Consider the following 12572-nt stretch of genomic DNA (forward strand, 5'->3'; position numbering starts at 1 on the left):
CTGAGGCCTGTCTGTCCCTTTCCTCGGCACTGCTCACTGCTTCCCACCCCATCCTTGCTTCCCCACCTCCCTGACACCCACCTCCGCCTCCTGGTGGCACCATCAGCCCTCCCCACCCCTTCTTTCCCCAGCCCCACCTCAGTCCCTGCAGGGCACGGCTAGCTTTGAGCACTTCTGCAGAATTGCTGTTATCTGGACCTGGAAACAAAACCCAGTGCTAAGGCTTCATGTGAGAGGTCTTCCCAGCAACTGCAGAGCTAACTGCTACCTTCTCTGCACTTCCAGAGAATGTGGATCTGCCTGTTAGAGAAGTTACTAGTGACGATTCACAGCAAACTGCATTCTCACTAGGCTCTGGGGGTTTAGACACGAACTTGACTTATGCCATTGTATCATTCTCACTGACTGCCAGTGTCATGTGGGTAAGGGCCTCTGAGACAGGGACTGGATGGTAAGCATTGCTTGGTTTTGTGGTTCTCTCCCATCAGCCTTAACAGTCTAGGAAGTGAGCAAATATTTTGTAAGACTATCTTTACACCCTGAAATGAATCTTATAAAATAACCTACCTACACATATAATTTTAAAAAGAGCAATACAACACTCTAACTATAATATAACAAAGATAAAGGGAGATAAATTTATGATATTTCAATGGATAAACTATATTTGAAAACATGAGTTAGAAATTAGGACATACTTAAGAGATATTTAAATAACTATTGAAAATACTTTTAGCCCAACCAGGCTCAGCGGTTGACCACTGACCTAGGATCCAGGTGATAGCGGTTCGATTCCTGGTCAGGGCACATGCCCAGGCTGGGCGCTCGGTACCCAGTCGGGGGTGTGCAGGAGGCAGCTGATCAATGATGACTCTTTCATCATTGATGTTTCTCTCCCTTCCTCTCTCTGAAATCAATAAAAAGCGTATTTAAAAAGAAAATACTTTTTTATATAGGCTACCTTGAAATAATAACTAAATATTTGTTTACACGTGTAGAATCCCTGAGTACAGCAGACACAAACAGAGAGAAGGCACGTGGTACGGGTGACTTAATTGCCAGAGCAGCTTTGCTGTCAGTGAAGTGATTTTCCAAAATGGCAGACAACTCTTGGTAAAATTCCAAACCAAACAATACAATCTTCATTTTTACATAATAGTTGCATTCCTGGGAAATTATATTAAAATGATGCAACAAATATTTTCTGCTTAGGTGTAAAACTAAGTTAGATTCTCAGATTCTTAAAAATGGCCTGAGGTATGAGGGTCAGTTCTTCAGGGTGAGAAACTGACGCCTGTCTGAGGACATCTGATATTCCTGGGTCTGACTCCCAATGCCCACAACCACCCCAAATCTTTTGGGCAGCCACAGTCCCCTAGGCTCAGTGAGAGCTCCTGGCCTAGCACTTCTCCATTTCTGGTGCGTGTTGGGGAGTGAATGCACCAGCTGTAGTGTGGAGGTGGAGGTGGTGGTGGGAGTGGAGAGGTCAGCAGGGTGGGATTTGATATGTTACCAAAATGTGCAAGACAAGCAAGCAAATGGCCCTTTCTTCAAAGGTGGAGATTTTGGTCTGGTAGGGCAGGGGCCATGCTTTTTCAGGAATACCACATTTCAGAGACCAGGGAACTGGCAATTGGATTTCACAGTGAGAGACTGCAAAGGATTAAGGGGTGAATAAGTGGACAGGAAATGAAGGCTACTCCTCAAATATGTATGACTATCACAACTCAGAGATGAAGAAGAAAATGGTATCCACTCCTTAAGGTACAGATGAAACCTGCAAGTGAGCACTAAGCACTCAATGTGCCGGGCACGAGACTGCCTGCTTTCCCTTGTCCTATTCAGATCCCAAATCAAATCTGCATATTTTTAGTATCCCCATTTTGCATTAGAAAAAAACCAGTTTAGGAATGTTAAGAAAACATGTGAAGAAGATATTGCACAGGAGGACAGGTTATCTGCTGAGGGAGCAGAGCTGGGAGTCAAACGTGAAACATCAGAGTGTTACCAGCAGCAGTGAGGTGCAGGCAACCACTAAGAGCTGTCAAGGGCTCAAAGTAGAGCCAGGCCATGATTAGCCCACCAGCATCTGGAACGGAGGAGATTCGTAACTAGATGGCACAATGAACAATAAGTCAGTACCGTCTATTTAGCTTCCGCTGTGAACTAGGTTCAGTAGGAAGCATTTGACTCCACCCCACTTGTTTCCCACTCTGGTACTGAAAGAGAGGCATCTATTAACTCATTTCCTGATCAGGACCCTGATGCTCAAGGTGAAGTGCCTGCCTGAGGTGGGTTCTCCTGGAACAAAGATGCAGTGGCTGCCCCAGTGCTGGCAGCGAGGCAAGCAGGGCAGGGAGGAAAGGGGGAGTGAGGCGCCCTCAACCCCAGCTGACTGCAGATTCCTGGGAGGCCCTGGGCAAGGGAGCCATTCTCAAGACTCAAGCACCACCCACTGCCACCTCTGGAGAGGAGGATGCCCAGTCCCTGGAGCGGACTATCTTGAGTGTAGAGCCATGCTTCTGTGCAGGCCTGTTGGCTGGTGAGGGCAAAGCAGGAGAGGGAATGAGAACAGTCATCTCAGCTTGGTAGTAAATCCATTATCTTCAAGCACCAGCTAAATGCCTGTGACATCCTGACACAGCTCTGACCCTCATTCCTTTCTTACTTGTCCCCCACTCCCCTCAGACCTGAGGCTGGCAGCTGACCCTGCCCTAAACATGGTCTCCCACACCCAGGAAAGCCACAACCCCAGCTGGGATCTGCAGCCTCTAAGGACCAGGACCCACAAGTGCTCTGGCTTCTGCTGAGGGTATGGTGGTGACCAGTGGCACAGGGAAAGAGCATGCACCTCAGCTCTCAGTTCCATCCCAATGGCTAAATGGAGGAAATGAGACGAGCCTGACGACTCCCTTTTCCTTTTCTTTTTTAAAAATATATCTTCATTGATTTCAGAGAGAGGAAGGGAGAGGGGAGAGAGAGAGAAACATCAATGATGTGAGTCATTGATCGGCTGCCTCCTACATGCCCTGGATCGGGGATCGAGCCCACAACCCGGGCTTGTGCCCTGACTGGGAATTGAACTGCGATCTCCTGGATCCGAGGTGGATGCTCAACTGCTGAGCCACGCCCTTTTTCAAGAAATTCTTTCCTCTCATCTTTCTCACTGCTCCTTCACGGCCTATGAGGGTTTGTCTTCCTTCAGCTGCCCCATAAATGTGTTTCCCCAGGCTTCTCTTTACTGTCCCCAGCTGATTACTCCTGTGGGCAGGTGTGCTTTGGGCCTTTTGCAGGGCTGGCTGCTATGAGCTAGCATCTCCCGACTATCATCATAACCCAGAGAAGTGGTCATTGCTCCAGGATCCCAAAAGGGGGTATTTTCTTCCTTTGAGGAAAGAAGAGCAGGGATCCCTTTGCTGCACACCAGGCACTGCCCCATTGCCTCTGGAGCACCCATTAGCTCTGAGGGCATCCCACGTCCAACCTCAGAGCTGACGTCCACCTCTACCTTTTCTCCCATCCTCAGAGACCACACACACACACACCACACACACACACACACACACACACACACGCACGCACACCAGGCTGCTGCAGGTAACTTTAATACGGCATGGGCTTGCTTCTTGGACTTAAAGGTCAAACAGGAAGGGCATCACATCTGTAAGAAAAAAAGAGTCAAAGGAGTCTATCTGCCCTTTGCAGTTGCTGTTCCCTAAGCCTGGAATGCCCTCTCACAGTAGATGGTCTTCTCTCTGAAGGCCCACATGCCAGCTGGTATCCAGGAAAAGAAAAAGCCCTTTGTGTATATAAACTCTCACACCATGCTCTGACATTGTGTGGCCACCATTTCCCTAGGCTGCTGGACTGTGAATAGGACCAGTTGTACCTTAGCTGTTTCTCCATTAGCTCTCTGTACCTCAAGTCCCATGATTGTGTGTGGGATCCCACCTTAGGCAGGCATCACCCCAGGGTTTCAGACCACTGCTATCCTCTCCCCTTCCTACAGAAGGTACCCCCATGGTGTGGCCCAGGTTCCCTCCTTGCATATTCAGCCTTAGGTCAGGATCTTCATGGTCCGTCCCCCCCCCCACACACACACATGACAGGGCCTCACACCTGGCTGGCTCATGCACTGTTGGATACTTTCCAGCTGAGTGGAGGCCAAAGCTCGGGCCTCCTTCTCAAAGCGGCGGTGTCCCTCTTCGGTCAACTTCCAGAGGCAGGATCGAGGCCATGCACTAGCCCCACCCTGCATGCTGACTGGAACTTTCTCAAAGCTGTCTCGGAAACAGAGATTGTGACGGATGGTATTCTTCCAGCCCTCGGGAGCAGTCCGGAAAAAGGGGAAATGCTGTCTGTGGACAGGGAGGAGTGGTAAGGAAAGGCACAGTTCCTGTGGGCCATTCCCTATCCTTGAGCATGTTTTCCCCCAGGGGCCAGGAACCTCAGCCCTCCTCTCCAGGTGGAGAATGGCAAGCTGGCCTAAACTGCTCTTTGCTGACTGAGCGTGTGGCCAGACCTCCACCTGGTGTGTTTCTTGTACAGACCCTCACCTTTGAAACCGTTTTACTGTCCCGATTCCTAGGCTCATTACCCTCCCTCCCTGAGATCTTGGGACTTGGACTTGCAACAGGAACAAAGCATAAATGAGGCCAATCAGCTCCTGTAAGAGGAATCCTGGTCAAGGAGGGATACCACTTGAGGATTAGTATTCTGAGACTCTTCGGACATAGGAAAAGGTGTGAGAAACTTCTCACACTCATGTGTGCATGACTACCAGAGCTAAATGTAAATCCCTTCTCAACTGGGTGCCCCTGGGGGTACAGGGAGCTATGCCAGGCAGTATAGTCCAAAGGAAAAGCATGTGGTCCCCAGGAGGGGGCGTGCAGGAGGCAGCTGATCAATGACTCATCGTTGATGTTTCTATCTCTCCCTCTCCCTCCTTCTCTGAAATAAATAAAAACATATTTAAAAACACACACCAAAAAACCTCACGAAAAACCCAAGGGAGCCCAGCCGGGCGTGGCTCAGCGGTTAAACGTCAACCCAGGATCCAGGCGATCGGGGTTCGATTCCCGGTCAGGGCACATGCCTGGGTTGCGGGCTTGATCCCCAGTCGGGGGCGTGCAGGAGGCAGCCGATCAATGACTCTCTCTCATCATTGATGTTTCTCTCTCTCTCCCTCTCCTTTCCTTTCTCTGAAATCAATAAAGATATATTTTTAAAAAAACACACAAAACCCCAAGGGAAAGCATGTGAGAGACTGTTGGGGAACCTAGACTTTATACTAGATAATCTTGAGTGGGAGGTGGAAGAATTTATTACCCAGGTGAGTTTATGTTTTAAAGAACTAAGATATAAAAAGTAATGAGTTCTCTAATGTGAAAGTGGGTGGGGGTGCATATCTTCCTATACATGTGATATGTGGACACACGTTCAGGGACAACCCAGAACCAATGCCTGGGTAAGGAGAACTGGGAATACACTTATCCTCTCAGATCCAGATGGTAAAACCCAGGCAGCAGCCAAGGGCTGGGGCAGAGTGGAAGGCTTCAGACCTAGGACCCTGCCCCTCCCTCCCCTTCCTCACAACCTCCCCCAGCACGTACCGAGTGAAACTGTAGATCTGCTGCACGTTGAGGCCACAGGGGGAACCGTTTCTTAGTGCCAGTGCAATTAGGTGGAAGTAATTGAGAGGGGGCCGGGACCAGAGCCTCCCCTCCTGTCTGTTGGCTTGCCGGAGCCTCCGACTCTGGAGGGGAGCCCTTTTGTGAGGGGACAGGAGAGCCACAGAGGAGCTGTCATCCTGGTCCTTAGCCTCCTCCTCTTCTGTGAGCTAGAGGAGCACAGAGTCAGAACTGGTCCTGACTCCATGGCCCCTACTCCAGGATACAATGGCAGGAAGGGGTAGTGGTCTAGGGCCACCATCTGGACTGCTCCCCAACCCAAGGACACAGCTAATTTCTGAACCCATTAACCCTGTGTTATCCCTAAGAGCCAGAACTCTGATGCACAATCCCTTTGCCCACCCAGCCTACAACCTCAGAAATCCCTACCTCCCGGCTGCTGGGGGAAGCAAACTGCCTCGTGGGGAAAGGATGCCGCCTGGGGGACGGAGGCAGCGGCTTCACTGGTTTGGCCTCTGAACAGTTGGCCAAGTCTTCCTCTTTTGGGGGCAGCTGAGGGGAGGGGAGTGTGCTTGTCAGATACTCCCCCTTACTAGGTTGTGGGGCCTCCAGCTTTCCAGGGGGAAACACGATGTTAGGGTTTACCCACATCCACAGGTTGGGCTCAATATCTGGACCTGTGCAGAGAAAAAATAGATTATGTGCCTTAGCTCACTGGCTTTGGGTGTCCCGCCCAGGCCACAGGGCCATCCATGTCAGAGGGCGCATTCTCACTACTCACCATCTTTATCAGGGGTGGGCTTTTTCCCCACAGGTAGCTTTGGTGGCTCAACTACACGGAGTTTATATCTGGCAACTGGCAAAAAGACAGAAGAGGGTCAAAATGTCCTCGCACTTCCACTGTGGCCCCAGGGTCCTGGGCCTTAAAGCTTTCTGGGATGGGGCTATGGGCCCTGCTGGGGCAGTTATGCCAGCACATGCCACTAGGTTTCTCCTTACTCCTCTGACCTTCCCATCCACCTCTGCCGTCTTCTGTTCTCCCACTATGTCTACTGCTCTTGAATGATCCAACGGACGCCTGTGGCTTCAGTCGCCATCTATAAACTTAAGGCTTTCAAATCTTTATCCAAACTTCTCTACTGGCCCTTAATTACAAGTCCCCATAGGATGTTTTTACTTGAATAACCTACGGGCACTTTGAACATTTCTAAAACTAAACACCATCTTCCTCCCCTGCCTCCTGTATTCCTCGTCTCAGTGCTTGGCACTGCCACCTAGCCAGCCTTTCAGGCCGGAGACTTGGAAGTCACTCTGAACTCCTCTCCCCCACAGCCACGCCCAGTCAGCCACCACGCCCTCCAGCCCAGAAGGCCTTTTATCAACTCTGACCCATCGCACTGCAGTACGAATGATCTTCCTAAGATGTTAGTCCAGTCTTGTCAGCCGGCTGTGTAAAGCTTTGAGATGGCTTTCCATTGTCTTTGGGCCAAATCTAAAGATATTCCTTGAGATGGTCTAAAAGGCCCCATCTCCCCATCAGTGGTGAGCCATTCCTCCCAGGCTCTCCAACGGACCACACTCTAGACTCTAGCCTTCCTGCAAGCTGTTTCCTTCTTCCTGCTCCCATGGAATTGCTACTCACCCATCATGTCTCTGTTTAAACATCTTTCCAAAGCAGGCCTTCGCTGACCACCTACCTGTCCAAACACTCCCACGCACACATTTTATTGTAATTACTTGCTTAGAGTCTATCTCCGAGTCTGTCTTGTTCACTGCCTGGAACACGGGAGAAGCTCAACTTATTTAGATGAATGAATACATAGTGGGCTAAGAGTAAATCAAGTACAACCTGGCCAGCGTGGCTCAGTGGGTGAGCATTGACCCATGAACTTGGAGGTCACGGTTTGATTCCTGGTCAGGGCACAAGTCTGGTTTTCGAGCTTGATCCCCAGTAGGGGATGTGCAGGAGGCAGACAATCGATGATTTTCTCTCATCATTGAAGTTTCTATCTCTCCCTTTCCCTTCCTCTTTTTGAAATCAATAAAAACATTTTTAAAAAAAGAGTAAATCAAGTATATATTATAGCTATCTGTTTGGCACTATGCTGGCTCCTTGGGAATAGGGGGAGATAGTTGTGCCCCTTCATTGTCTCATGAGTGTCATCATATTACAGATGAATGTAGGTTTTTGTCTGGAAAATGATGATGTATTTATTGGAGAGCTCAGTAATTAGAAAAGATGCCTATTACATTGCTAATGTTCAACATAGTATTCAAAAAAAGGAAAGAGTAGCAAGAGATAGAAAGTTGGAAGAAGAAAAAGGTAAAACTACCATTATTTACCAAAAAAAAAAAAAAGATTAATATAGAAAACCATACAAAATCAATATAAATTATTAGAACCAATAAGAGTCCAGGAAGTTTGCTGGAAATAAGAACAACATACTAATCAATCTGTTCTTCTATAGTAGCATTATAAAACTGGAAAATACAATTTTTTTGGGGAAAAAAAAAGATATTGTTTAGCCCCGGCCAGTGGCTCAGTTGGTTGGAGTGTTGTCCTATGCACCAAAAGGTTGCAGGTTCGAATACTGGTCAAGGCGCATGCTCTGGTTTCAGGCTTAGTCCCCCATGTTTCTCTCTCTCTCTCTCCCCCCAATTCCTCTAAAAAAGAAAAAAAATACTTAAAAAACAAAACAAAACATATCCTCAGGTGAGGATTTTAAAAAAAGGTACTGTTCGCAATAGCAACCAAAGTTACAAACTTTCTAGGGGTTAACCCATCAAAGGATGGACTGGACTTATTGGAAAAAGATGCAATCACTATTTAAGGACATAAAAGACGTAAATAAGCAAAAACATAATACATACTTTAAAGATGTCAATTACCCTCAAAGTAATCTGTATGCTTTATGCAGATATTATCATAGTTATAATAGGTTCTACATTGTAAAAATCACAAAGAATATAAATCAACAGATAAAACTCAACAGAAAAAAAATTTAACCCATAAAGTTTTTAGTTCTCTAACAGATAGACAGCTTCTGCAAGTAAAAGCCAACACAAATCCATAATGGGCAAAAAGATACACAAGGAGGGGACACCTGAAGGACTAACAAGATGCTCAGCCATACCAGTAATAAGAACACAACCAAATAAAACACTTTACATCAGACTGACAATAATTATAAAAACAGATAATACCATGTGTTGGCAAAGATGCAGAGAAATAGAATTCTGTATTACACCGAAGGCCCGACAGCAGCTAATGCCGCCCCTGTGAAGAATAGTCAGGTAGGAGTAGAATTTACTAGACTGTCTGCTCCTGGGTATGTAGTTCAAGTACTATAGGAACCTATATCCTAATCTGCATTGTTGCTATCATCTACCAAACTCTCAGTCACTCCCTTCATTTAGAGGAGTTTGGCTCCTGGCTCACTGTCACTAACACGTCTGTCTTAAGTCTTGGCTATTTCAATACACAGACAATTTTCCAAATAACCTGGCTTTTTGAACTCTCCCCCTCCAAAGAGTCTGCCTTCCATTTACTTTAGACAGTCTCTCAGTCGTGACCTGAACCAGTAACTGCAACCTCTCCATAACCTCATTTTTGTACCACAGAAAAACATCATCTCCTATCTTTCCAGCTACCTCCTTCCCAACCACAGCTATCCTTTGATACCACTGATATCATTAATCCATTGATCTATGGTTTGGTAGAGTTGGATTTAATCAGGGTTAATGTTTGGCCCAGCAAGTGCTTGAAGCCTTAGAGGGCCAAAGAACTGAAGGGTGTACGCAAGAGAGAGAGCATGTTTGACCACGATTCCAAAGAAGAGAGGACATCCAGTGACTGAGAGCAGCAAAATGGTGACAGGACCAAGAGATAGGTGATTTCAGTGGGATCAAAGGATAGTGCCTCTGTCTGTCTCCCTCCCTCTCTTTCTGGCACAGATGTCCTCATGCCTTCTCAAGGCAATTGTTTCAACTATTGTTCCCTTTCCTATTAATTTTTTTTGTCCCTATCAGCATTCAAATATGCTGTTAGCTCTCTCATATTAAAAACAAAAACTTATTTTGCCCTCGCTTTCTGTACCAGGCCGCCATCCCACATTTTGCCTTCCTTTGAGGCAGAACTTGAAAGAATGACCCATAGTTTCTCTCTCCACTTTCCCTCCTTCCACTCTCAAGCCCTGGCCAACCAGCCTCACTCCTCCACCAAAACCATATCATTAAGGCTCTGTTCTGTTAAATCCAATGGTCAGCCCACCTCTGACCAGGTCTCTCAGCAGCAATCCCCTCATCTGACCACTCCTTCCTTGAAACACTTTCTTCACTTGGTTTCCTGAGAACCACAATCTCAGATTTGATTCTCAATGGCCATTTCCTGGGTTTTTGTTGGTTATCTCTCTCTCCCCTCCAATCTCTTTACAATGTAACGCCCCCAGGGCTCATCCTTGTTTCTTCTCTCCTCCGTTCTCACTCTTTAAATGCCACCTCTATATGAAAGACTCTCAAAATTTATATCTGCAGCCCACACCTCTCTCCAGGACTCCAGATGTATATATTTATCTGCTTACTCAACACTTCTACTTGGATATAGAGAAAGTATTTCAACTCAGCATGTCTGGAACAGAATTCCTGATTTCTTCCTAAACCTGTCCTACCAGAAGCTTCTCTCAGTAGAAAGCAATTTCATCCTTCCACTTACTTAATCAGCCAAAAAACTTGGGAGGAATCATCCTCTAATCTCTCTTTCTTACACCACACATCCAATCTATCAGCAAATCTAGTTGGTTCTAGCTTCTCACCACATCCTTTGCTAACATCCTGGTGGTCCAGACTAGCATCATTTCTTGTCTGAATTACTATAATAGTCTTCTAGTAACTAGTCTCATGGCTTCTAGGTTCCTAGTTTCTTTATATCTACAGTGTATCCGCAACACAGCAGCCACAGTGATCTTTTCAGAATATAGATCATGCCAGATCAGCTACATAGCTTGCAGGGCCTGGTGCAAAATGAAAATGTGGAGCTCCGTGATAAAAAATCATTAAAAATCTCAAGACAGTTATAGCAGTGCATTAAATTAAGTATAGCCATCCTATGCAACTATACAGGTCACATACTCATGAAGCTGGTGACTGTCTCTCCTTTACTCAAAACCTTTCAACCACTAGGCCGAGTGTGGCTCAGAGGTTGAGCATCAACCTATGATCCAGGAGATGGAGGTTCATTCCCAGTCAGGGCCCAGGCCCAGGTTGTGGGCTCGATCCCCAGGGGGGGCGTGCAGGAGGCAGCCGATCAATGACTCTCTCATCACTGATGTTTCTCTCTCTCTCCCTTCCTCTCTCTGAAATCAATAAAGATATATTTTCTTTAAAGAAAAAAAAATCAAACCCTTTCAACCACGCCACATCTCACTCAAGTCAACTCCAACGCCCTTCAAGTGAGACAGCTCTTCCCGATCTGTGCTCCACACCTGGGAACTCTCCTCGTTTACTGTCATCCAGCCTCACTGGCCTCTTCACTGTCCCTCAAACCTCCACGCACAGTCCTTCCTACGGCTTTTGTACTGGCTATTCCTGCTGCCTGGGAAACCTTTCCTCTGCATGTTGTTCTCTTGGCTCACTCTCTCACCTAGGTAAACCCGCTGCTCAAATATTATGTTCCCAGTGACACCCAACCTGATGCCCCTATTAAAACTGTAGCTGCCACCACATTCCCCCCCTTCCCACGCCCTCCTCACTGTCCTTTCCCCATCTCAGTTACCACCTCACAACGTACGAGTATATAAAGTCTTTATGTGGACTGTCTGTCCCCAGAATGTAAGCTCCATGACAACCGGTCTGCTTTTCTCTTTATGTATCGCGAGTGCCTAGAACAGTGCCTGGCTAACTGGGGTTGCTCGCTAAGTGAGTCTGGAATCAGTGAAGACGTGGGAGGTTCATCAGCATCACCATGGCGGCAGGCAGCCGGGCAATGCAGGCTCCATTCCTCAGGAGGATCGAGCCTAAGGGCGGCGCGGAGGACGGGCTGCTGCGCGCAGGGCGCGCCGGCCGCGCTCTGAGGCACGTGCCCTCTGCCGCCGGCCGGCCCAGCTCGGGGCGCGCGGGGTCCTCACGGAAACACCGGCAAGACAAAGCCACGAACCGGCGTGAGGCGGGGAAAGCGCCGAGCATCGTGTAAATTAAGGTCACCGAGAAACAAACTGCTGCCCGAGGGCACCGGCTCGGCGGGAGCACGAGGAGCGCGGCGGCCCCGGCCCGCGGGGAACGAGCCGGCGGCGCTTCCGGGGCGGGCGGTGGTCGCCCCCGCTCGGCTCGCGCGCCGCCGAGGCCCGGCCGGCCGTCCACCCGCACGCGGCGGGCGCCGAGGGCGCGGAGGCGGGGTGCGGCGCGGCCGGCGCTGCCACTACTCTACCTTCACGAGAGAACCGGGGTCCACGGGGCGGTGCGCCCACGGCCACGGGCGCCGTGGGGAGCAGACCTGGCAGCGGCCGGGCGGGCTGTGGGCCGCAGCCGCGCGCCCGAGGTGAGGCGCCGAGGGGGCGGGGGCGCGGCCCCGCGTGGGCCCGCAGTCCCGGCGGCGCTCCTGCGCCTGCGCCCCTCGCCCCGCGGGCACGGCCGGGCCACGGCAGGGCGCCGGCCCCGCGGGGCCCCCAACCGGCCGCCCGGCACGCCCACCCCGCCGCACCCCACCCACCCCGCGCAGCTCACGGCTCTGCTCGGCCACCGGCAGGTGCGTGGTGGTGAAGGCCAGGAAGCACTCGCTGCCCATGTCCCAGTCCAGCAGCCCCGGGACCTGGCCGTGGAGGCGGGCCCACAGGCCGCGGCGCCGCGGCGGCAGGTCCACCTTCGGCGCGGGCGCGGGGACGTCGAGGCCCGGCCTCCGCGCGCTTCCTCGGCGCCGCTCGGAGCGCGCGCGGGCCCTCGACGCCCGCC

The 12572-nt window shown here is 49.7% G+C and overlaps 1 protein-coding gene across 1 annotated transcript; it reads right to left on the bottom strand.

Annotated features, from left to right (window-relative positions):
• Positions 1 to 3632: 3632 nt before the first annotated feature.
• FOXR1 (forkhead box R1) lies at positions 3633 to 12408 on the bottom strand. Its single transcript, XM_087821496.1, has 6 exons — positions 12348 to 12408; positions 6412 to 6486; positions 6060 to 6307; positions 5613 to 5839; positions 4120 to 4358; positions 3633 to 3661 (listed from the first exon to the last, which is right to left on the bottom strand). Exons 1-6 carry the CDS (start codon positions 12406 to 12408, stop codon positions 3633 to 3635), a joined length of 879 nt encoding a protein of 292 aa, XP_087677622.1.
• Between the last annotated feature and the right edge of the window lie 164 nt (positions 12409 to 12572).

This window comes from Miniopterus natalensis, chromosome 11 (genome assembly GCF_054644295.1).
Source record: "Miniopterus natalensis isolate mMinNat1 chromosome 11, mMinNat1.hap1, whole genome shotgun sequence".
In the NCBI taxonomy this organism is placed as follows: domain Eukaryota; kingdom Metazoa; phylum Chordata; class Mammalia; order Chiroptera; family Miniopteridae; genus Miniopterus; species Miniopterus natalensis.